We start from the raw sequence: 26751 nt of genomic DNA on the forward strand, positions 1-26751 counted from the left end.
TAGATGTTTCTAAACAAAGACAAGTAATACGCAGAAAGATGGTTTACAAAAAAAAAAAACAAGGAGTTACGATATTTGTATGGGGAAGAAAGAAGGGAAGAATAATACAACGAAATGTAATAGTCCTCTAATGCAGCATGATTGTAGGCCAATATGTTGCAACAAATTGTATATAAACGTGACATTGATGACCCAAAAATACAAAAATGTATACAGTGAACATTTTCTAATAATCGTTTTTCTATACATTTTTTGTGAGAATTGTGTAATTTGAAATGTTCAACTTAGAGTACTAAAACATAACGTAGAAACGTGTCAATAGACAATCCACTAGTGACACTCTGGACATACGTAGTGGCTTTGTATCGGAAGCAAATTATAAATAAGGCCTTAATCGTCAAAATAGATACTTCATTAAACTAAACAAAAAGCCAGTAACCTAGAAATGTATATTTAATCATGTGTAACAAAACAATTTATTGTTAAAATACTAAAGCATGACTGAGAAAATAATTCGAATTTCATTGTTTTTCTCAGACCAGATCATGCCGTGTTTTTGTTGTTTGATGCATGGATATAATGTATTGTGATAATTCTAATTAATTAAACGTTTGGTTTTTCTATAGGCCTAACGCCATGAGATGCGAACTCTGTTCGAGGTTATACTTATGAACTGATTTATGTAAATGAATATACGTATGATAATAAAAACCAGCTGTCACGATGCAATGGCATTCGAACTAATCAGCATAATGAAAATATATTTTTTAATAGGTAATTATTGTGGTTTAATTATTGAATAAAGCAAGAAAGTTTAAATATACATCGAAATTAAGTGTAGGCCTACATAAAGTAATATTATTTATTAATACTTTTATGGATCTACGTTTGAATTTGAGTGAAGAAATATTTTTAAAAATGATAAAATCTACAACGAGGTAGCCAAGTTACACAAAGGCAATGCATGTATGTCAATTGAAACGAGTCAACGACAGTAATCAATAATTAAGACGGTTAGCAAAGAAAGTAACAAATAAGTAGGCATAATAGCCTACGCGACTATCAAGTTACAGTTCCGGTAGATGGCCAGCGGGAAATACCCTACCTACCACCAACTTGCTGTAGATGCACATGTACACTGTACTATATGGAACTATGTCTGTGTTCATTAATTATAACGAGGAATGAAAAGGTTATAATTTCGGTCAGCAGGCGCTCTACGGAATCCATCCAATCTCAATGATATTGTGAAAAATTGGAATAACAGTACTAAACCCTAGTATCTTAAAACTTGCATTCTTCACAGACTATCTCGTACGTTTGTACAGTATTTGTTGTTCAATACCGTACAATACCGCTGTTTACAAAGGCATTGGTAAGTAGTATACAATTACTTTTGTCCGTATTCTTAGATCTTTTTACTGCTTCCAATGTTTATTATTACTGTTTAGGCCTAAAGAAGCGCTAACAAATATTAGTATTTTGATCTCTTGCAAGTTTCATGGTTTTCGAGTTTGAAAAGAAGACTTTAGCAATCGTTGTTAAATCGGAGCAATTATTATAGACATAATGAATTAAGTAACATACAGGATTTCCGGAATCCCGGGAGATGAATTAAAAATGTGGAGTCATGGAACCTGCTCATGCGTGTTATCAAACAATTATTGTATCAAGCCCACAACCCCTGTGTCAAATGTTGCGATGTTGTTTGATTTTTAAAGGATTGTCTATGGATTATCAGCGATGAGAATATAGACCGTACAATTGACAACTGATATTTTTTAAGGTAAGTTATAATTATATTGGGAGAAATCGTCGAAAATTGTACTGGAACTATAATTAATACTGTTTATAATATAATGGTATTCCTTTATCGTATTACCATTAGGCCCACTACAATATGCATAAAATGGAAATTAATTGCAGCCCCTCTTTTGGGACACCTCTACTCTGAGGAAATGAACGAGGAGAAATATATGTTTACCACTATGGTAAACCCCATATTCAAAGACACCTCTATTAAGATGAAACTCTGTTGGGCCTGAAGGTGCCATTTGATAGATAGCGGTACTGTAAAACAGCTTGTTTGCAAAGCTAATTTCCCTATTTTCAATTTCTTTTATTTACGAAATATTTCATCCATATCAAAAAATGTACAAACTGAAAAAGAAAATTCGCAAACTCTAAGCTTAGATATATAGAATCCTTCTCCATCTACAATACATTTTTGAGTTATTATATGGGCCCAGCATGTTTGAAAACACAAGCAAGAAGAATATTACAGCTATTCATTAATTTTGCCAATGTAGTACTAACGTGATACGTTGAGACAGAAAGGCGAGAGTTTTCGTAAGCACGTCTTGTGGACTCTTGGTTCCCCTTTGTACGCAATGCAAGTGCACCGAAAGTAATCTGGCCAATCACGATCCGTGGATCATCCAAACTGTTGTTTGTGATTGGTCAAATTATTTGTGCTGCGTCCAAGTGGGAACCAAACAAAATTATTAATCGTTTATCAAAACGATCATTAGAACGTGTTGTCTAGAACTAAATCATTAAACAAAACATGAATACAGTATATACATATTATTTTTTTATTTATTTAAAAATGTTATTTCAGACACATCCAACAGTACATAACTGATCAATTACATGACGGATAAACTTGACCGTGCTTATAAACTAAGACTTATTTGAGGCTCAGAGAGTAGAGTAGAAACAGCCATGAGTTACAACCCTGGAATGATCAAACTTATCCAAAATATGCTCACAGAGTATCTATATCCACAGATACTTGTCCTTTGCTTGTGTATAGTAGGCCTACTTTATAAACACTGGTAATTCTGATTCTTCAATCCCGATCGCTCCCAGTATACTCTTTGCTAAATCTATTTCGGGTTGAGTGTTCACTTTTCTTTCATTAGCTTGTTTTAATAGGCAACTACATATTTCACCATCTGAAGATGTCTGGTCATCTAGGCAACTCTCATGGTTTTCTCCCTTAGTGTGCTTCTTCAAACAAGTGCATACATTATCACCTGATAAATCAATAGATGATTCGTTATTCTGATTAACTATCTCACTTCTATCTTGTTTGTTTATTGTCTTTTCTTTTGTTTTCAATTGTTTAATTTGTTCTAAATGTTGATTAGCCTTTTCAATTAGTGTTGCTACTTTTGAATCACTCTCAAATGGTGAGGATCCGTATAGTTGGTCACTTGTTGACACTGCACTGTGGAAAATATTGAAAAGAAATTCAATCATTTTATAAACACTGATTGCAAGGAGAATAAAGCTCTGTCCACACTATCAAACTAGTTTGACAAAAAAAGTGTGATGTGCCCAAATATGGTAGTGGTATGAGCACACGGTAGTGATATGACATCATCATGTCCATATATGGGCACATCACATTTTTTGTCACATAAAGTTTTATAGTGTAGACAGGGCTTAATAATGCTCCTCTCTTTGACAGCTAAAATGAAATTCTAAACTACTTTTTTTATTTATATCTTGACAGACTATTAATATTATATTTTAGCGCTCTCCTATTTGAAAAATGCTGGCTCTACAAACAAGCTTTTTAAAAATTACTATTTTAAAGGGAGTAATGCAGTGTGTTTGCTAAGACCAACTCTTTATTGCCTAATAGTAATACTCTTCAATACTCTACAACTGCGACCATTATTACTAAAACCTTCTCCCAAGCTGATCTTTAATTTTGACGAGCTCTTCCCTCCTCAACCTCTATCTACACATTGAGTGATACTCGAGTTAGAGTTTTTCAATTACACAATCAAGGTCAAGATAAAGCAGCTCTCTCCCTTTTGATTTTGCATGGGTAATGGATAAATTAAAATAATGACTATAATTGTAGACCAAACTGACTGACCAGTTTCATGGTCTTTTATTGTAGGATTTTCCATCTTTAGTACCACAATAAATTTCCTTTTAGCTAAACTTTACTGCAACATAGTTTAACCAGCCCACCATCTAGTAAAAACTCTCTAAGCCGGCTATTAATGCACTTATTCTCCATTGATTACATGATTGATGTACATCAAAATGACATGATGACCTAGTGATTAGTAAAGTTAATACCTCAGTATCCCCTTTAGAAACCCTTGATAAAGACCATGAATTGAGGCCTGGTTGAAGCCTGCATTAAACCCCTCTTGTACCGCTTCTTGTTCGCCCTTCACAACACCCTCAGCGTACCCAAACTGAAAAAAAGTGATTGAAATTGCAAGATTCGACTATGGTGCCTATACAATTCTTTTTCTGTAAACATTTTTAAAAGAATAATTTTATAAATATAAATTTCACATACAATTCATTATTTGAATGATTGAATATTACAATTGAGAACAAACCTTAAATCGTTCATTTGTCATCTTATCCCAGTTGCTAGGCGTGTCTAAGTCTTCCTCCCAAATATCCATGCTTCATTAAAGTAAGCTTTAATCTGACACCATACAAAATAATGTATACATTTAAAAATAGTATTTTGTTTAGTCCAATCCAATCAATTCTAACTATGATCTATTCTATAGGCTATAGTAGGGCTAGTTAGGATAGATGCGTAACAGTAGTACTAGTAGGCTGCTTCCAGCATTTATTTATTTATTTATTCTTTCTTTTGACTGGATTGCATTTTCAGTAACGCAGACCAGTACTGCTTTCCAAAATGGTCCAGTTACAAGTTTAAAAGTAAAGAAAAATTATATAAAAAAAAAAAGTACAGAAAGATTAAAGCCCCATTCCCTACGTTTTTTAGATCTAATTTAAGATCACAAACTATATTTAATGTAAAAATAATACTATATGATCCTATTGCGATAACTTTTTTCGTCTTTAAACGGTTAAAAATGTGAAAAATAAGTCGATTCTAATAATTATAGCGGCCCGCTATAAATCCCAAAATGCATTGTGCGCGGATTGATATTTTTGTTTTTCACCTGTAATTCGCCCACTTTTCGATCGATCGTGAGGCCAAAACAAATGGAAGACTCCTAACTTTTCAGCGAAAATACCGGGTTTTCCCCAATTTGTATCAACGGAGTCTGGCAAAAATAGAAAGACAATTAATGCAGCAACTATACAACGTCAGGCTAGGTATATAGGTAGCGTACGATGTTCGTACGTTACCGATGTTTACCAGCTAGGCCTACAAAACTAAGCCTAGCTAGGCTAGGCCTAAGACCGTCCACGAGAGGTCGATCGCCGCGAGCTACTTAGGTAGTGCATTGTTTCTCACTTTTTATCATAATTTACCATAAAACGTACATTTAAGACAAGGAATGACATGGTTTAATGTTTTTAAAGTGATATATATGTATTATTTTCCAAAAAACGTCCAAAATTGCAGGGAAGGGGTCTTTAAAGTATAGGCTAGTAGGCCTAATTTATATATACATGATTTATATACAGAACAGTTAAAAACAAATTTACTGCATAAAAAAAATGTAGGATCACTTAGATGACATTAGAGTTGCTATATAATAATATATTCCCAGTTACTTTTTATTCACAATTAAGGTATGTGAACAAATCAAAATAAATACTAAATTATAGGCCTACTAATACTATTTATTATACTAGCCTATACTAGTATACTAGCTAGTTTAGTTAGTATACTGTACATCGCCTAGGCTACTTAATATAGGCATAGTGGGGTCTATAGACTATAGCCTGCTGGATGGATCCCTCTTTTTTAGCATGCTAATCGTCTTATATCGTGTATGTAGGCCTAGCCTAGCTAGCTAGGCCTAGGTAGGGCCTTCTGTCTAGCTAAAGAGCCCGATCGTCATACCAGTTTGGCCCGATCGTCCAGTGTTTTCAGAACCACGTTGGACCCAATCGTCTTAGCTGTTATATAAAATAATGTGCCACATTTTATCATTTTTCATTCCTAGTGCTTAGTGTCAACGTGATTTTCTTGCGTAATTAAGATTTTAATTAAAAGGTTATAAAGTAGATTTTTTCTGATTTTATCATAATTTCCCTAATTAACACAACTGGTTTTAAGAATTTCTTACCAATACTCTCGATTTATGAATAAATGTGATTGATTTTGATTGTTATTGTGTTGTTTGTATTCGCGTATTTATTTATTTTTTATTTTCCGAGAATGTTTTGGGTCCGATCGTCTTGTTTGTTGGGCCCGATCGTCTTTCACCCTTGATGGGCCCGATCGTCTCACGATTTGGGCCCGATCGTCTTGAAGTGGGCCTGTCACACCAAAATCAGTCCGGGCCAAAATCGGTCCGGCGGACCAGTTTTGGCTGCCAAAATCAGTCCGAGGGACCACTTATGGCTGCCAAAACCTGTCCGGCCGGACCAATTTTGGCCGCCAAAACTGGTCCGGCCTGGATAAAATCGGTCCGGGCAGTAGGATTGTTTTTGGCCGCCAAATATGGTCCGGTCTTACAAATATATGGTGCGCAAAATGAGTCATAATGTATATATCATTAAAAAAAGGCCATGATTAGTCATTATTATAGTAGTAACTCATCAATAATTAGTACTAATATTTAGGCTTTTTGTATACAATATGTATCTCTGCCTGTTTTTAATCCATTTTTTAACATCTTCGTTTCCCCATGATGTTAAAAACAATTTAATTTATTAATTAATTATGGTTAATCAATCAATATATCAATTCAATACAATTATTATAAAACAATTATCCAATATTGATTAGGCTGAGGAAGGAAAAAGGCCTCAATCATAAATAAAATCTAGCTGGCAATATCAGCGTCTCATACCCGTTCGTGTGAGTGTGTGGCAGGCCGAAATATGAGTGAACACCTAAGTCATGTTTTTAGATAAAATACATTTATTTATAGTATTTATCCGACAAGATAACTTACTAATATATATCATGGGATATTTTTCTAGCCATAAACAACTTAAAACAGCATCATAGGCCTAGTAATTCAATTAAAATCGACAGAAGAAAAGCCCGGACCGATTTTGGCAGTGGCGGACTGCTTTTGGCCACAATTTTAGAGCCAAAACTGGTCCGGCCGGACCGATTTTGGCCCCGGACCATATTTATCGTGACAGGCCCGATCGTCCGTTGGCCCGATCGTCTGATAACCGTAGGAGGTAGTACTACTGCTCTAGGCTAGGCCTACCTAGAGTAGGTAGTAGTAGTAGGCCTACTAGTAGGGGCCTAGCCTATAATATGCCTCATATATACTATTTAGTATTATATACGGATTAGGCCTATAATACAAAATAAATGTAAAAAGCCTTTCTTCAACATCTTAATTCCACAATACTGTGATATACTTTATTTATATTTACCTAGGCCTAGGCCTAGGCCTATATACAGTAGTAAACTTGGCAGAGCCTATGCGCTAGGCCTTCTTATTTGGACACACGTTCGTGATGGAGGATGATGACATGATGACACACACGACGAATGTGTAAACATACAATTCTGACAAATTTGCGGCCCGCCACGATAAAAAATATTGATAGAAGAAATTTTCCGCTATTTCACATGGTATAAAATTCTGAATGAACATGTCATGTGTTGTACGTGTGAAAAAGAACAGATTGAACCCAAGCATTAAGTCTTCAATTGTGTTTTGAGGATTTAACTGGTAATGACATTGATTTTAAAAATAACATTTTCATGACGGATAAAGTAATAAAACTACTGTAACCCTAACTAAGCTGTAGGCATATTAAGATATACTAGCTAGGGCTAGGTTTCTAGGCCTAGCCTAGGCCTAGGCCTAGCTAGGCCTAGGCCGATCCTAATATAGGCCTAGCTAGGCCTCTCTCTAGACTAGGCCTAGGCCTAGGCGCGGCCTAGTATTATTAGAGTAGGAGGCCTAGGCCTAGCCTAGCTAGGCGGCGCTACTATATTTTCGCACCTAGCCTATTATTAAGCATAATACTTCAAAGTCACTCATCATCAACGGTGAGCAGCTGGTGAATGTTTTTACGCCGTGGTTAGGATTCCGGCACCGGAACTCAACTGCCCACTGTTAGGGAATCCGACACGCTATTGCGCATGCCCAGAGCTCTGGGAAGTGAATTATAGCTTGCACTTTTTAGTGCCACACACACGTCGTACCACCGAGAGTCGGAGTGTTAAATAGGGATTTACTGTAGCCCTAGATAGTCGTTGCGTGGGGGGAGCGAGCGATGGATGAAACTTGGCCTATGCCATACATGAATTAATAATTAAAATACGACTACGCCACGCGATAAAATAATTATAATGATATTAATAAGAATCAGTATCTATCTAAGAATCGTAATGCTGTTTTTAGCGTTGCGACCCTGACTTCCCGAACAGTTTTTTGACATCCACGCGGTGGCTGCCGTCAACAAATCAACTTGTGATTGCATGTTGTTATGTACAGTAAAATGCGTTTTGAAAAATCATAAAACTAGTCATGTAATTATATAATTCATAATGATATGAAGTATATATGAATGAAGCAACCACTTTTTAATTACAAAATAAATAGGCCCACTGGTCACGTCTAACTGGTAGCCCTAGCCTAGATTAGTGGATCCCTTATTATAGTATTAGTAGGCACCTAGGCTAGTGTTCGCCGTGTGGCGCAGCTATGAAATGATCCATCATCGCTGTTGACAAGTATAGAGTCGCCGATTACCTCGCTCTGGGCATGCGCAATAGCGTGTCGGATTCCCTAACGCTGGGCAGTTGAGTTCCGGTGCCGGAATCCTAACCACGGCGATGTTTTTAATTTGGGTTAAAGTGCAGTACACTTGATCAACAAATGTTACAATATAGAATACATGTTTACTTTGTACAGTATTTGTATTATAAAATAAAAGGAAGGCGTCTCAAAAATCATCGTGCTTTTTTTTTAGCCTAAAATAAAAATAAAAGTTAACAGATTTTCAGTGGAAAAATACAAGACAGGTGCGAAAGTACAGTATACTAACTAGGAATATTAGCAAACATATTAGACTACAACAGTCACTATTTACATTTGATTTTTGAGATTTCCTTTGTACAGTAAATTATCTCCTCCATTCCATGTAATGTATAGTCAGGGGAAAATGGCAAAAGGCTTCCTACTTCTAGGAGTTTTATAAGGTTAAGTTATCAGATAAAATCTAGATTGTTTTTGACAACTCTTGTAACATGACCACAGTGCTGATTTTGCCATTTTTAGGAATTATGGATGAATCTTGGAAAAGTTGATTCCCGCTTTAAAAATTACACGTCAACAATTAAATCCCTAACATTCCTACACATCCATAAATATGTAGTAAGTAAACAAGTTATTTTGTTTTTATTATTTTAAGGAACATTTAATTATTTATATGTACTGTACTGTTGCATGAACGCAAAATTTACCAGAGCGTGATCAGCATCTACTGTACTACAAAAGCTCACAATTGACCTTATTCATAAACTTAATTTATTGACTAAATGAGTTCTTCATTGTGTTACTGCTAGATTCTATATCAGCACATGAATTGTATAAAAAATATTGAATATTGGAGGAATTAAATATAAATTTAATAATATAATTAGGATATTTTCATCAGTTTAAACATTGCTTTTTCAAATGATGATTACAGCGTTGAAATTGTTTAATTGAAATATTCTTCTTATTCAAAGAATACAAAACATTCATAATTTGTAATTTAAACTTGTAAATTGAATTACTTTATTGTTTTATCAAAGTCTAGACCATACTGTACATAAAGACATATTTTGAAAGTGGGGTAGAACCACTGTAGATGGCGTACACTACAGGGTGTTTTGCAATGTGTAACATTCTTAAATTGCACACATTTAAAGAAGAAGTTTTACAAAATCTGAACATACTGTAATACTGAGCAGCGCATGATATAAAAATATTGTAGAATGCGTCAAATTTGTGAGCATGTGCAGATGTCTGACTACGTTCTAATGATTTGCATTAAATCAAAAGCTTATTTCCTTACTTACATTTTGACATCTATTCTAAATATTTAGCTTACATTCATACAGTACACATGCTCTCATTCTTTCATGCTTTATATTATCCATTGTTATTATTATTAATCTTTGCGTGGCAAGTTTTATTTCATCTAAAAAGTGTAGTCTATTATTCAGCCTCAGTTTAACTATGGAAAATGATAGATCCTCAATAGATCCACAGCAGCCACAGTGCAATGTCTAAATTGACTAGCACAATCACAAGATGATCCCATACTCCTAGTAGGGCCCGGTATCGCCCAAAAGTTGTTTTATAATATAAAATGTTATCAAGTACTGTACATGCTATTAATATTATATTTAATTTTATTGTAATATTTAATTGTACGTTTTTTTTACATTTGTACATTTTTAATGTAAAGAACTTCGGATTTTGTTTATTCCAAATTGAAGACCAACCTCTATGATAAGTGATGTTTGTTGTTGTTGACGCGTTGACAAATGAAATTACTGTCATTATTTTATATCATAAAAACCCTACCAGGCAATACCGGGCCTCTACCAGGCGATACCGGGCCCCTACCAGGTGAGACCGGGCCCCTTCCAGGTGAGACCGGGCCCCTACCAGGCAATACCGGGTCCCTACCATGTGATATCGAACCCTACCATGTGATATCGAACCCTACCAGGCGATACTGGGCCCCTACCAGGTGATACCGGACCCATACCAAGTGAGACCGGGCCCCTACCAGGTGATATCGGGCCCCTACCAGGTGATATCGGGCCCCTACCAGGCGATACCGGGCCCCTACCAGGCGATACCGGGCCCCTACCAGGTGATACCGGGCCCCTACCAGGTGATACCGAGCCCCTACCAGGTGATACCGAGCCCCTACCAAGTGAGACCGGGCCCCTACCAGGCAATTTTTGATACATTGTAAATTTTTGATTAACTAGTTTAATGCTTAGATTACATAACTTTTTTTACATCTGATCTTATCACCATTTGTGTGTCAATGTGCATGTTTGTTTTTGACACCATTGATGTGGTGGAATGCTATTTCTCAAAATGTAATGGAATTTTGTATGATTTTTCTTTTCTTATTCTATATTTTCTTTTTTCTATTCTTTATATTAGTGGAAAAATAAATCTTGAAAACTAACATGTTCAATTCTATACTTTTTTTAGGCAAGGTGTTTGCATCTTTTTATTAACAATTTAGCTCAGTAAAATTGATTTAATGGTATTAAATTACACCAAACCAATTTATCCATTGGTGGGTGATAAATTCATTTTTCATTAAATTCATCAAACATCAGCAATGGGTGTCAGCACAAGTAGGGGCTGCATCACCAGGAAAAGTTTCCCCAGTGTTGTTACATAATTGCATTATCTTTAGAAAGAATACAGTATAGTAAATATATAAACATATCTCGCTACTCGCAAAATGATGGATTTTATCTAACTGGCATTCTGGGAAATTCCTGCATAAGTAAGGGGACCATGTCAAAATTATTATTTTATTTAACTTGTTAAATACAATTACTTTATCAAACTATTTGTAAACTATTATATATTAAAGATTAATAGAATAATTTTGACATTATGGCCGCCTTAAAATAGGATGGTTATTCTTTACAGTAGGTCGAAAACTTATGATAGGACTGGGATTCACATGTATACCACATGAACAGATACATATCTATCTACCTTATACTATAGTGTGAGGTTCAAGTACAATACTGTTTTACTACAGTCAGTTCTTTTGTCTGTAGACATTTTGTTATTGTAAATGTGTTTTCCTTTAAAGGTTGGTATTCGTAGGACTATAAAATTCTATAAAAAAAGTATTTTTTAATCGTTATAAATGGACCGGGCCCCTACCAGGCAATTTTTGATACATTGTAAATTTTTGATTAACTAGTTTAATGCTTAGATTATATAACTTTTTTTACATCTGATCTTATCACCATTTGTGTGTCAATGTGCATGTTTGTTTTTGACACCATTGATGTGGTGGAATGCTATTTCTCAAAATGTAATGGAATTTTGTATGATTTTTCTTTTCTTATTCTATATTTTCTTTTTTCTATTCTTTATATTAGTGGAAAAATAAATCTTGAAAACTAACATGTTCAATTCTATACTTTTTTTAGGCAAGGTGTTTGCATCTTTTTATTAACAATTTAGCTCAGTAAAATTGATTTAATGGTATTAAATTACACCAAACCAATTTATCAATTGGTGGGTGATAAATTCATTTTTCATTAAATTCATCAAACATCAGCAATGGGTGTCAGCACAAGTAGGGGCTGCATCACCAGGAAAAGTTTCCCCAGTGTTGTTACATAATTGCATTATCTTTAGAAAGAATACAGTATAGTAAATATATAAACATATCTCGCTACTCGCAAAATGATGGATTTTATCTAACTGGCATTCTGGGAAATTCCTGCATAAGTAAGGGGACCATGTCAAAATTATTATTTTATTTAACTTGTTAAATACAATTACTTTATCAAACTATTTGTAAACTATTATATATTAAAGATTAATAGAATAATTTTGACATTATGGCTGCCTTAAAATAGGATGGTTATTCTTTACAGTAGGTCGACAACTTATGATAGGACTGGGATTCACATGTATACCACATGAACAGATACATATCTATCTACCTTATACTATAGTGTGAGGTTCAAGTACAATACTGTTTTACTACAGTCAGTTCTTTTGTCTCTAGACATTTTGTTATTGTAAATGTGTTTTCTTTTAAAGGTTGGTATTCGTAGGACTATAAAATTCTATAAAAAAAGTATTTTTTAATCGTTATAAATGTACAGTATCTGTTTATCAATATTGAAATTCACGTTTTCTTTTTAGAATAGGTATGTTTGGTATTTCTATTTTTTATTACTGTAATGTACAGTAAGTTTTCACCCTCTGCATATTGTTAGGCCTGATCATGTACCGTATGTATTTGATACTGATCCCATGGATGTGATCTGGTTTTAAATATCAGTATTTTTTTGGCAGCAGAAACAAGGCCATAAATAGGTTTACCTTGATTAAAGTACACTCGGTGGAAGCCTAGCAGTGATCGTGTTCATAATTCAGAAAAAAAAAAATGTCATAATTTTTATTATTTTGCTTGTCATTTTTTCATTCAAATAATTGTAGTGTCCAGTTTCATTCTAGGATCATAGGTTCAAATCATAGCACTTACTCATTATTGGTGAAACACCATCAGTACTAGCCATGTAGAAGTTTAGAAATTATACTACATTATTTTCTGATCTAGTATTTAATTTAACTACATTTGTCTTTTATGTGTGTACAGAGTGCTGTATATGTGTGAAATTCCTAAAGTTATATGCTCTTTTATTTAATTATTCATGTTATGTGTATTGCATCGCTGTTATTTACTCTGTTTACACTCATTTAAAAATGTTGTTTTTGTTGGAAGGGTGGATCCTGATTTAGAATGTCTGAAACGGTGGACCGAATAATAGTAGACTTCAAAGGAGCTGCATCTACAGTATGCCTCCAAGGTGCTTGCTTGTACATTGACTAAAATTGACCTATTTGAGCTGTTTTATTATTTGTTATTATAGTCAATTATTTGCCAAAAAAAATAAAACTCATATTTCATTTTGGCTGTCAAGTTGAGTGGAGTTGTGGCTTGATGGTTATGATTCTTGGGTACCAATCCAAGGGTCCTGGGTTCAAGTCCTGTCATATGTCAGGATTTTTTCACAAATTGCAACTCCACTACCAAAGACTTGTTATGTTTACATCCTGTGTGTTTGTCAGGATTGCCACCTTTAAGAAGGATAGTTAATGAATTCGCTTATGATTATCTTTTGTAATTTGCCTAAATATAAAACAAGAAAAAGAAAGATGGGTGTAGTGATTCTTCCTTAGATCCGCTTCTAAGAGGTGGAACAATTTTATTATTAGAAAAACATTGTGATGTTTGTTTATCTTCAGTAAACAACTAGCGATAATGGAGGAAGATTCTGAACAGCAAATACCAAGTTCTCCTACCTACGAGAAACCAACAAATAATGGTGAGTCATCGTTAATTCCAGGTAAGGGTAATTAGTCAAATTTATTCACATTCATCATGCATACTGTACCTATTACAATGTGGTTTTCATCTAATATTCAATAAAGGATGATTTCTATGTAGTTGACATTTATTACCCCTATTTTTAAATTTTTTTTTAACAATTTAGTTGTTTCTGGTTACAAAAACTAAATAATACCTATTGCAGCATTGTCCATTTCCCAACTGTTTCGGTCCATTATGGTTTTAGCTGAGTTTTAAAATGCCTTAAAAAATTCACATTTCTTGGTGAAGAATGCAATAATTATGATAAGAGGAAGAGGACTTGCAGTGAATTTGAATTTTCATTTTTTAGATATTTTTTTATTTTCATTTATTTGAAAAGGTTAAATTATTTGAAATATCTTCTCAGTTCACAAATCCATATGTTTACCCAGAATTGTTTGTATTGTCATAAGTAGGGTGATGTAGTTGATTTTTCTTCTTATCTTTGTGCTAATACAGACCTAGAAAACTCAACTAACAGTGCTAAAAAACTTATCTTTCAATATTAAATGTCTTGGTCTTTTGCTAAATCATAGAAAAAAATTCTAGTAATGTTTTTGCTGAATTAATTACAGCATTTACTACCTACTTGCAATGATTTTCCTTGTTTAAATGCTTTTTTATGGTACATTTTATTTTTACAGAAGAAGGCCAACAACCAGTTTACGGAGCACTTCCAGAGAATAACCCAAAGACTAGTACGTCTCAGACATACTTTGAGGAACAGGTACCTATTCCAGAACAAGAAAATGTAAGTATTGCAATGAACATGTTATAGGGCTCTTATGATGTATTTCATTCTGTAGGTGGCAGGCTCTCCAATGTAGAGTGTGTATTGAAATAAAAATAAATAAAATTAAATAAAAGTATATTGCATTGCCAGTGCATACAAATTTATAGCGCCTTCATCATGGCTTTAAAATATAAGTACATTGCATTGCCAGTTATATAGAAAAAAATATATATTTTTTTTTTTTTTTTTTTTATTCAATCGAAACCAACAGCGATAATTACCGCCACTAACAGGTTTGATACAAACAAAGCCAGGACTGTTAAGCACCTTGATTGGTCCTGACATTGATCAAGGGCTTCTCTCGTCCAGTGCCCACCTTGACCAGAGGTCTGAGGCAGATACTAGATGCAGCAGGGGCTGCCATAAGAGTTAGCAGTGCTGATTTCAAATGCCTAACGGGACCCCAGCTCCGTATACAGCACCCACTATTCCCAGATGGTCTCCCATCCAAGCTCTAACCAGGCCCAACGTTGCTTAACTTCGGTGATCCGACGAGAACCGGTGTTTCAACGTGGTAAAGCCGTATACCACATACTGTATATGTCACAGTGCCCTCATATAACTATTTTTATACAGGTACTTCACTGCCACAGCTTTTCTTGTATACCAATGAAATAAATGGTACTAGGAAATCTGTATTTCCATGGCAAAATAGTGGTTCCTTACTACCCCAAACACGAGTGGTTGCTATATAAAATTTAACAATAATTCTTACTACTGTACCATGGAAGTATTTGTTTACTTTAGCATTCTAGTAACATTGATTGAATGTTATAAATCAAATTAACACATTATTGAATGGATGAGTAAACCCATCTTCACCTCAGTGATTTATAGTGTGTCATGATCCTCTGTTCTAATCTATAAAACTAATTTTAGTGGTCCTAACTTATATTATGTTGTTATGTGTATTAAAATGGTCTCAGTACCTTCAACAGTTTTTATATGACCTATCTTTACCTCATTTTGAATAAATAAGCAGTTGCAGGTGCGAATGCTGTCATTGGACGTGTTATGTATTGTAGAATTTTGTATCAAAGATATGCAGAAATTAAAACTTGAACAAAAATAATAAATAAATGTATTTAAAATTACCAGGGGAGACGTTGCATGAACACATGGCGAAACCATAGATGATTATGTGCACGTTAAATAACACAGTACAATCTACGAAGAGAGTAGGGGATCCTGTTGTACTGCTCAATTCACCACCAGAAGGACCCCAACTGAAACAAGTCTAAGGACTTTGGGTTATCCTTGTTGTACAACAACAAAATAATAAGAAACAACAAACAAACAAACTCCTGCGATCATCAGGAAACAATAATGATTCATGTTTTATTATAATCTTTAATGATTTGTTTCTTTATATTTTTTTTAGTATAACTTTAGTTTCCGCAAGCTTTGGGCATTTACTGGGCCTGGTTTTCTTATGAGTATAGCATACCTGGATCCAGGGAACATTGAGTCTGATTTGCAATCTGGTTTTGTTGCAGAATTTCAGGTTAGTAAAACAACAAACTATGATCATAGTTTTGCTTTCTGTAAAAATGTTTTGGTTAATAAATTGGTTTATAAAATTCAAAATCCAATTTCCAGTTTTTCAGAGTGTTTCATATTGTTGCACAATTTTAAGTCGGTAAAGAGTACTGCTGTGCTGTCAGATATTAACACCAAAACAAATGTCCTATAAGAGTGGTAAACTGGGGTTTATACATAAGTGAAATAATTGCAGTATAGAATGCTCTGTTTTCAAGATACTTGTGCCCTAAAGGATTGTGCATGTGAATAATGTATGTGTTTTTCTAATTTGATTTTAATGTTTTACTGATCCTCTCTTATTTAGTGTTTTTAGAAAAAGTATAACAATGACATATCTAGTGATAAATAATATTTTAAAGTGAATGAAACGTTAGTAATTCAATTCAAAAACTGTCAGACAAACTGTCCATATAGAACATTTGTTGACATACTGTAATAGTGCCTCTCCACTTAAAATATACAGTAGAACCTCCATTTTACATACGGTACGGGACCGAAAGGCGTACGTAAAACAAGGGATTCGTAAAATCAAGGTTGACCTTAAATTGACCCCAAATACGTAGAGATCGTAGCTAGCCGTATTTGCCTACTTCTGTACAGTATGCAGGCTGAGGTGGTCACTAGCTAGGCCTAGACTATTCAGGCTAGGCTAGCAGGCCTAGCAAGATGTGAGGCCTAACTAGAAAAGTACAGTATATACAGGCTGTGCGATGTTTAAATAAAGTGTAAAATATAATTGTTTTCTATCAATAAAACAGTCGCTGCTTTAGGGGGAATGCACGTGCGTAGCTTGTCCCACACACAGCAGAATTCTTCACACAGCCATGATTGTGGCTTTGTGTGCTTTGTTGTTGTTAAATTGCGCCCTCAATGTAAGAAAATGATGATGTCATCGGTTATTTTAAGCGTTCGTAAAATCGAGGGAACGTAAAACACAGGTTCTACTGTATTTTGTACGGTATACTATAGTAAGACATCAACCAGTCAAAACTTACTAGCTTGGAGAAAAAGGTTTATAAGGAAGACCATGCTCTAAAGAGTTGAAAATGATCTTAAATTTTCAACAATTATTACTTTTCTTATTAAGTTTAATTTCAACATACCAGTCAATGGTGCCTGCCTTTATTTTATCTGTAGGCCACGGGCCCATAGATTCACAATACATTACAGTAAGGTTGACTCTCTCCTTTTTAACGATACAAATAAATACTTTGACAGATTAACATAAGAATCTGTTAATAACTTTAACTTTGGATAAGAGGTATTACGCCAATAATTAGTACTCAGTAAGGTTTACCTTTCTGCCTTTCTGGACATACAAGACAAAGGTGATACTGATCTTCTATTTGTTGCCGGTCGCACATTTACTCTAATATTGACATTCAAGTTGTGTGACATTAGCAATATTGAACAAAAATAATATTGATATTGGAAATGTTTATTCATTGAACAACTATACATTATTTTTCAAGGTAAAAAAAAAAAAAAATGTAAAAGAGAGAGTTTGTGTGATTGTTCATGATACAACTTTTTTCCTAATTCATGGAATTAAACTGAGAAGATGGTTTTAAACTACATTTGAAACCCAGGGCATGTATTTTTGCTAATAGTATAGATATAAATATACAGTACTAGTCCAGTCTACAAAATACAAGTAAATTTCACGATTTTCATGTTTTTCTTGATTGCCTAGACTTCTCTTTTCCACACTTGGTCCTATAGTACTACATTGGAGTCCATACATTACTTTGTTGAAACTTATGGTTGTTATGTGAATGGAATATATAATAAATATTATACAGTATATATATTATTTTAAAGAAACATTTTTGGGAAATTGCAGACTTAAAAAGAGGGTGTCACGAAACCTAAGACCACGAAAGCTAAGACCCCCTAAGACCTAAGATCACGAAAGCTAAGACCAAAGAACTAAGATTACAAATATTTATCTTTCGCACCTGCCTTGTATCTTAACTCCCAACATTTATTCTGAATACCACACCTTTAGAATTAGCACTTTTATGAAAAAGAATCACATTGATGATTTTACAGACGTTTTTCTCGCACACATACTGTTTGCGAATTTCGCATGACTAGCCTAACAGTACAGTAGGCCTACCCCATGTTCAATGTTTTTGTTTCTATGGAACGTCAAAAGAGCAAAAATTATATAGAGGGCTGTAAACTCTGTGGAGTCCATCTACATCAGTGTGGATGGAACAATGTAAAACTAAAATTGTAATGATAATACTTAATAGTATAATCATGCTAGTACAAAAAAATAAATACTCGCAAACAAAATTTAATTTAAAAATCATGATAATAAGTTGTTTTGTTTCGTTTTTTTTCTGATTTTATACTTGTACTATTATTGTTGCTCTTTTGGCGCTCCATAGAAACAAAAACATTGAGCATGGGAGGAGTTACAGTATACAAAGAAACACGTCTGTAAAATCATCAATTTAAAGGATTTATTTATTTGTTTTTATGTGTTTCTCCTTCTGAAAGTACTTATAAGTCCTAATTTTAAAGTGTGGTATTCAGGATAAAGTTAGTTAACAAATTTGGAGTCAAAATACAAGAAAGGCAGGTGTGAAAGAAAAACATCCTCTGAACCAACACAATGGAGTAAATATATACCAACAAACAACCCGTCAAGTTTGTTGTGAGTTTATCTATGTTTTGCGGTAGTATTTAATTATATTTATGGTAATAAATAAAACCTACTATGTTTAAAATTATGTATGGATAAACAAGTATTGTTTTTAAGCTGTAGTATATCTTAGAATTTGTAATCTTAGTTCTTGGGTCTTAGCTTTCGTGATCTTAGGTCTTAGGGGGTCTTAGCTTTTGTGGTCTTAGGTTTCGTGACACCCCTTAAAAAGATTTTACTTTTACATTTATTCATTATCATCATGAGCATTTAATCATCATTATTTTCATTATAATAAATAATTCATTTATACTGTACAATTTATTTCAATCCATGCCATGCACTGTTTTTTTTAACTTATGGTATAATTTCTAAGTAATCGTCATCATTGTTACTATATACTTTTTTGCTGTTTAGCTCCATTGTTGTCAAATAGTCGTCAACTGTATCATCATATTCATCTATTATTTTCTTTTCTTCACTTGTTTGAGATTCATTGGTGACATCAAAGTTATAACCACAATTAGAATTTGTAAACTGCCCAAAAGGTTTTTTCATTTTTCTTTTTTTCATTGATTTATGTTCATGATTTTGTGGCTTTTTGCTTAATACTGATTGTCTACTTGTTGAAGGTTGATCATCATCATCATATGTAATGCTATAATAATATACATCTTCAAGTTGTTCTACTGTAGAGTTATAAGATTCATCATCTGCTTGATTGTCTCTCACTGTTTCTGTTGGTCTACTTTTCGAAGGTTGATAATCATCATCATCATCATCATCGTGAATGCTATAATACATGTGATCATTTACTATTGTGTCTTTTTTCTTAAAATGACACATTTCATTTTTTGCTTGAGATATTACTACTTCCATCTGTTTACTGGTTGAAGGTTGATCGTCATCTTTAATACTGTAATAAATTTCATTTTCAGATTGGATACATGAAGCTTCTTTGCCTTTATTAGTGTAATATATTCTATTTTTATTTTCTGTTTTTTGCCTTCTGGAAGAAATAGAAATATCATCATGTCTGATAGAATATTCATCATGTTTTTTCTTGCGTATGCAATAAAGAAATATGAATACGGCAAAAAGTAGTGTGGCACTGCCAGTTAATATGAATAAAATAAAATAGGTGGTGAAATGAGTTGTACCCGTACCATCTGCTGGTTCTGTATAACTTGCTAAATCCAATTCTACCATATTTGAGATAATCTGAGTATCTGTAGTCACAACACATTGTATGATGTTACCACCAGCTGACAATCCATTAAAGCACCATTTATATTGATCAGCCAAGTATTCACCATTTAATGTCCAGTTATAAACTTTTTTGCCAGATCCACCCGTAGCTTGACATTCAAAGCAGTAGTAGCCAAAGTCTATAGCTGCTGTATGTGAAGGTTTGATGTTTACAATTAATTTTTTTCTGACTTCTAAAGTAAAGGTGTAGCAGAAATATCCAAGTTGAATAGCATAATAACTACAGTAAAAGAATATGCCTTTTCCAGAATGAAAACCTTTCAAAGTCATATTAAACTTCAAATCATTGTAGTGATGTATGTTGTAGTTATTTCTTTGAATCCATCCAATTGTGACTTTACACACAGTCATGATCTGACAAGGAAATATTACTTCCTCTCCCTCAATGATGTTTGGTATATCACAAGTTGTTAGGCATTTGGAAGGCATAGATTCAGCATCTATGTTCTGTAAAGGAGCCAGATGGTACCTACCCGCATCGTCTTGACATGTGTGTATTCCTTTATCTTGTTGCTCATTTAAAGATATGAAAAGCTCACATTTAACACCTTTAAGATCCTCTTCAATTGCTGTTTGTGGCTTCTTGTATGTTTCACTTGATTTTACTATTGTCACAATTACTTCTGTGTATGATATGAAAGAGTAAGTGCTGTTTTCCGCAATGTTATGTCTGAAAAGTAACAAGCAGAAAACTACTATTATAAAGACGTGAATCACTAACATTTTGCCTCCACCTTTATTTCTATGCTGCAGATATTCCTTCTTGTTTTTGACAATTACATAAAATTGAGATTGATGTTTTTGCTTTTGTGGAAGAATCGCAAATAAATGCATTCACAATAAGGAAATACAATGTTACTAAACTAGTTTTGCTTGGTTTATTTGCAATAAGGAAATAATATTAATAATAAAATGTGTAAAGTTAATTAGAAAATCTAGTTTCTAAATACAAGAAGAAAGCCGACTTATGAACTCTCTGTTTAAAGATTTATCAAATACATAATACAGAAACACAATTGATATTTTTATGTTTTGTTAACCTTTAAATCTTGCTTGTGCAGCACTATTTGAAGCTAATTGATTATTATACAAATAATGAATGTTTATTAAAAAGTGATACCGTGTGCAAGTGAGCATCCAATCAGAGACTGCCACTTTTAAAGATAAAGAGTGTTCTGCATTTCGCCTTACTAATTATCTTCTCTTGTATTGTAAAAAGATTATAACGTAATTGAAAAACATACATTTAACTTATCCCGTGACAATACCAAGGCTTTTAGAAATTTTTTTTTCAAAATCTTTTATGTGTGATTTCCAGGTGAGACCTCTGTCTAGATGGACACCAAGACATTTAGCGGATTTGACCGCAAGAATGCCAACATTGTCCAGGGTGATTTTATAAAGAGATTCAATGTCAATGTTTTTTAACTTTTGAGGTGTCAGAAATGAAGTTACACTTTGTCATTAATACTTTTAATTTATATGTGAAGATTTTATTTTTTCTACAATTAATTTAATCTAACCTTGAAAGAAAAACACATATTTTCATTCTTGATTTCATAAGAATAAAATAAATTTAATTTAACCACCCACATCCAGGCAAAGTCAAGATAAACAAGTTACTGTATATTACTATAAGCAGTAGATATAATATATATATTAGCTTAATCAATTAATAATCGGATGTACTGAATGATCTGCTCAGCTGTTCACCTCTGTGTACAGACAAGATTTATTTTGTTAATATATCAAAAATAAGTAGATTAATTATAATTACAGCAAGCATTTAAATGATGTACTGTATTTCCTCAACCCTGGATTTTCCTAAAAATAACAATTTCCTTATTGAGTGCCTTGAATTCAACATAACTATATTAAAAAGAATCATTTTGATATTGGAGATTTTATTTTTGATCAACATTGAACTATACACTATTATATTCATTATTTTTCATTTTAAACAAAAACTAAAGTATGGCTAAATATTTAGAAAGTATACAGTGCTAATGAAACTAGTATAAATTAGTTATGTAAAAGTGCAGCCTCTGTGTACTGTACAAAATAAAAGTAAACGTCGCAATATGTATCATCCTTAAAAACTATTTTACAAAATACATAGCATTATTATATTCAAACATACAGTGCAAAAATGTGTCTAAAAAATCATACACATTGAATGTAGTTCGTTATTATTTGGTAATTTATATTTATATTAACTATATGTATTGTAAATTGAAATAAAATATGTTATAATGTAACATTGACAAGTTATAGAATATTTTTATCTTAATTTCCTTTTTCTACTCTATATTGTTGTTTACAATAATTTATAATTGAATAGTCATAAATGGGTTCACCAATACTTCTAATACCATAAATATTCACGTTAAAAAAACAAATTTGTTTACAATTTCATTTTAATTTTGGGCATGCACAGATTTGCTTTATTAAATGTATGAAATGGCAAATTTCAGTAAATCATGCGTAACTTCTAGAAACTTTAAGCCTTGTCTACACTATCAAACTTTATGTGTCAAAAAAGTTTGATGTGCCTATATATGGTAGTGCTATGCTTAAATATGGTAGTAATATAACATCATCATGTCCATATATGGGCACATCACATTTTTTTGACACATAAAGTTTGATAGTGTAGACAAAGCTTTACGCAGTGGTATACTGTAGAATGGTCTTATTAGTTAATTAAATTTAAATTTTCACTACACTATTCCATTTTCCCTTCCCTGTGGCACTAAAGGTAAAGGCGAGTCCTGTATTCATTATAAACATGGTGGAATGAACAGTTATTAGCTGATTGTACTAAGCAGCAGTGTCCTTTCCATGCCACTTTATTGCTCCATATTATTTCAACCAGATTTTACTCATTTTCAGTTGTGAAATAGGATTCATATCTGGAAATGAACATGGTTCTTTCTGTTGGAAGTATACTAATTACTTGCCCACCACAACTCAACTGTGTACTGATTATTATAATACTATTATACAATTATCATTGATGCTTAATGAACATTTTAGTACAGATACCCTTTTCTAAAAGTATGTCATTTGCATGAAAACTGTTTTGGTTTTGAAATTTAATTTCTTCTATAAACTTTAAGCAAATTCATTTACTTTTAAGATAAACTTGTCTGTAAACATAATCGTACAAGAGTACTTTAGAGAAAAAGAAATGTTAATGTATTATTGTAAATGTTCCAGACGTTTTATTTAAGATTCAAGAACGAAGTACTGAGGTGCTTCACCATTTCTGTTGCCAACTTCTCCATTGCCCTTTCCTCTGTTACCATCTTCTGTGTTGCCCTTTCCTCTGTTAGCATCTTCTCTGTTAACATTGTTTATGTTGCCCTCTTTTATGTTGCCATCTTCTCTGTTACCATCTCCTATGTTGCCATCCCCTCTGTTGCCATCTCTTATTTTGCCATCCCATATGTTGTCAACTCCTCTGTTGCCATCTTTTTTGTCACCATTTCTGTTATCCTCTGCTATGTTGCCATTTCCTCTGTTGCCATCCCATATGTTGTCAACTCCTCTGTTGCCATATTATCTGTTGCCATCTCCTATGTTGCCATCCCCTATGTTGCCATCCCATATGTTGTCAACTCCTCTGTTACCATCTCCTATGTTGCCGTTTCCTCTGCTGCCATCTCCTATGTTGCCATCCCATTTGTTGTCAACTCCTCTGTTGCCATCTTCTTTGTCACCATTTCTGTTATCTTCTGCTATGGTACTTTCTTGTCTGTTGCCATCTTCTATTTTGTTAGTTTTTGCATTTGTACATATTTTGTCTTGAGTGGCATCTGTATTGACATAGTCATTCCTAGCACCATCTTCTGTATCAGTAATTGTATAGTAAATATCCTCAGCGACTGCTTGCGTCTGTGACACTCCAGAAATTCCTTGCAAAGTTGTATAATTTCTTTGCTGTGCTATGGACTGTTGAGGACTTTTGTTTATTTTTTGTAGGTAAAGTAAAACAATTACAACACATAGTAGTATTGTGGTTGTTGTAGCTAATGTGAATATTATATAATTAAACTTGCCATTATCATCTTCATCATTGATTAACTTGGTTGTTGAATCATTTTTTACTGTGAATTCCATCTCACGCAAGACATTCTGAGCATCAGTACTCACATGACACTTCACAGTGTATTTACCAAATGACAATCCAGTAAAGCAGTATTCATCATCATCAACCAAGTTGTCTCCATTTAGCGTCCAGTTGAAAACCTTTTTGCAAGAACCACCTGTAGCTTCACATTTAAAGCAGTAGTATCCAAAGTCTTTATCAGCAGTATGTGACGGTTTCATGTTTACAATTAATTTTGTTCTAACCTCTAAAGTTAATGTGTAGCATACATATCCATAAAGTGAAGTAACATAATTACAGTAAAAGAATATCCCTTCTCCAGGATAAAACCCTTTCAATGTTATATCAAACTTCCCTTTAGTGTTGTTTTTTCTTAAGATGCTGCGATCCCTTTGGATCCATCCAACTGTGATTTGACACATATTTTCCTGCTTGATTTCACAAGCAAATGTTACTTCTTCTCCCTCAATAATGTTTTTTATTTTACAAGTTGTTAAGCATTTGTCATGGTCAAGATTCGAAGGGACTCTATCATTTTGTGAAGGAACCAAGTAGTATCTGTGGTCATCGTCTTGGCATGTGTGTATTCCTTTATCTGGTCCTTCGTTTAGAGATATGAATAGCTGACATTTGACTGTTTTTAACTTCAGTTCCTTTTCCTCTTTTACTTCTGTCAGTGGTAGATTGTATGTTTTACTTGATTTCACGATTGTCACAGAATGAAGCTCGCCAGAATCATACTTGAAATAATAAGTATACAGTAGATACGGTAGAGAACTTTCTTCTGCAATATTGTATCTGATGAGTATCAACACACTGATGACCACTAGAGTTATGACATTAGAGAGTGACATCATTTGTACTTTTAAGTGTACTGTAGATACTCCTGCTCTTAACTGTGGTAGATAGTGTAAATGTTTTGCAATAAGGAAATAAAATAAAAACAGATTGCAAAATATGTAAGGTTTTGTAATCAGGAACTAATCAGCAGCATGTCTTAAAATGTGGTTTATGATATTCAAAAACAGAAATAGTTACTGCAACATGAAGTTTAATACGGGTAAAACATTAGAGATTAATCCTGTGATCATTTGGTTACGTCGCATGCATTGATTTATTAAAAATGGTTGTCAAACAAAATGAAATATTTAAGAATTTGATATAGCTACATATTTGGAGGTCAATTTTAGTTCAACCTGGATTTTACCCATCCCATGTTTTAAGTACGCCATTTGGTCCTGTATCATATGTAAAATGAAGGTTCTACATAAATGTTGGGCATAATTCTATTCATGAAAAAAGACATACATTTCTTCTTTGCCTTAACGTTTTCCGGCACTCGGAAATTACGCTTATTTGTTTTCACTTGTTTCTGTTTAGGATAAGGTGGTCTGATATTGTGTAAATGTTTACATTTTGTTTCTTTCTTTGTTATTTTCGTTTTGGTTTCCTTCCTCGTTTGTTTTGGGTATCATCTGGTAGTCTAATTATGTGTCTTCCATACAATTTTAGTCTTCTCTGTTTTTACTCCATTCTTCTTGTTTATTATCTCATATTTTAGCGTTACTCACTTCATCTGTTAATTTAATATTTATCATCTTGCGCAACATTTTCCTGGGATATCTATGCTATCTTATCTTGTGTAAGCTATAAACGGACTCAATCATTTAAAGATGTATTGTCCCCCTGAAAAATATTTTTTTACAATTTTTGTTGTTGAATATGCCATTTTAATGTCGCATAATAGTTATTGACTTCGACCAAAAATTGGATAGAAAAAAAAAATTATTTTCCTTAAAAAAACTGGAATTTAAAGCAAAAATAGATTTTTGGTTTTTCTATGGAAGTGATTTACTTAAATATTAAAACTACAAATTAAACCTATTCAAAGTCTGATTTAACTAATCTTTATTTTTCATGTTTTTGGGGGACAATATATCTTTAAACAGTTTAAATACAAATACAGTACATTCTTTGCAAATATACTGTAACTGATTTGTGGTAGTAATAAACATAAACAACATTATTTATAATAATTGCAGCATTTCATACTGCCCTCTAGAATGCAAAAGATGTTTTGTGGTTTTATAGCATCAAGGGTTAAGCCAAGCATTCTTTGCTCACTGTGTCTTATTAACCTGTCCAAGCATCTTAAGGCAAAACCCACACATTATAGTTATATTTTATTAATTTTTGTTTTGTTAGAAGTTTTACATTAGTAATAATTACTGTTATCAAATTATTATAGCAATTTACAGTATATATTACTTATTTGTAAATGTTTGAATAATTACAATTTTAAATAGGTATTAAACATCAATATTGAAGCAAACTCATTTACAT

The 26751-nt window shown here is 33.2% G+C and overlaps 2 protein-coding genes and 1 pseudogene across 7 annotated transcripts in view; 1 reads left to right on the plus strand and 2 right to left on the minus strand.

The window, feature by feature from the left end:
- The first annotated feature begins 1685 nt into the window (after window positions 1–1685).
- The window catches only part of LOC140063690 (natural resistance-associated macrophage protein 2-like), an 82055-nt gene continuing 56989 nt past the window's right edge, over window positions 1686–26751 (plus strand). Inside the window, exons 1-5 of one of the 4 annotated variants that reach the window (XM_072110153.1) lie at window positions 7523–7613; window positions 9171–9266; window positions 13917–14017; window positions 14685–14791; window positions 16215–16337. In XM_072110153.1, coding sequence (XP_071966254.1) covers window positions 9262–9266; window positions 13917–14017; window positions 14685–14791; window positions 16215–16337 — 336 coding nt within the window. In that variant the 5' untranslated portion in view covers window positions 7523–7613; window positions 9171–9261. Of the gene's footprint in view, window positions 1787–7522; window positions 7614–9170; window positions 9267–13916; window positions 14018–14684; window positions 14792–16214; window positions 16338–26751 lie in introns of those variants that run through there. The other 3 variants (XM_072110156.1, XM_072110155.1, XM_072110154.1) reach the window with 3 other exon arrangements.
- LOC140063691 (uncharacterized) lies at window positions 2604–7929 on the minus strand. Of its 3 annotated transcripts, none has more exons than XM_072110159.1 (4): window positions 7890–7929; window positions 4374–4465; window positions 4102–4223; window positions 2604–3232 (listed from the first exon to the last, which is right to left on the minus strand). In XM_072110159.1, exons 2-4 carry the CDS (start codon window positions 4440–4442, stop codon window positions 2821–2823), a joined length of 603 nt encoding a protein of 200 aa, XP_071966260.1. In that variant the 5' UTR covers window positions 4443–4465; window positions 7890–7929; the 3' UTR covers window positions 2604–2820. The 3 variants fall into 3 exon arrangements, with proteins under 3 accessions (XP_071966260.1, XP_071966258.1, XP_071966259.1); XM_072110157.1 differs by lacking the exon at window positions 7890–7929 and adding an exon at window positions 7312–7633; XM_072110158.1 differs by lacking the exon at window positions 7890–7929 and adding an exon at window positions 7318–7632 and having other exon boundaries at window positions 2605–3232.
- On the minus strand, window positions 15244–15361 carry LOC140063702 (5S ribosomal RNA; annotated as a pseudogene).

The sequence above is a fragment of the Antedon mediterranea genome, chromosome 1, assembly GCF_964355755.1.
Source record: "Antedon mediterranea chromosome 1, ecAntMedi1.1, whole genome shotgun sequence".
In the NCBI taxonomy this organism is placed as follows: Eukaryota; Metazoa; Echinodermata; class Crinoidea; order Comatulida; family Antedonidae; genus Antedon; species Antedon mediterranea.

Excerpts from the sequence above, each read along its gene's own strand:
- LOC140063691 (XM_072110159.1), bottom strand. The coding sequence starts at position 4,442 with ATGGATATTTGGGAGGAAGACTTAGACACGCCTAGCAACTGGGATAAG. Across the intron at positions 4,224-4,373 it reads TGACAAATGAACGATTTAAG|TTTGGGTACGCTGAGGGTGT; the intron begins GTTTGTTCTCAA and ends ACTTTTTTTCAG. Across the intron at positions 3,233-4,101 it reads TTTCTAAAGGGGATACTGAG|TGCAGTGTCAACAAGTGACC; the intron begins GTATTAACTTTA and ends TATTTTCCACAG.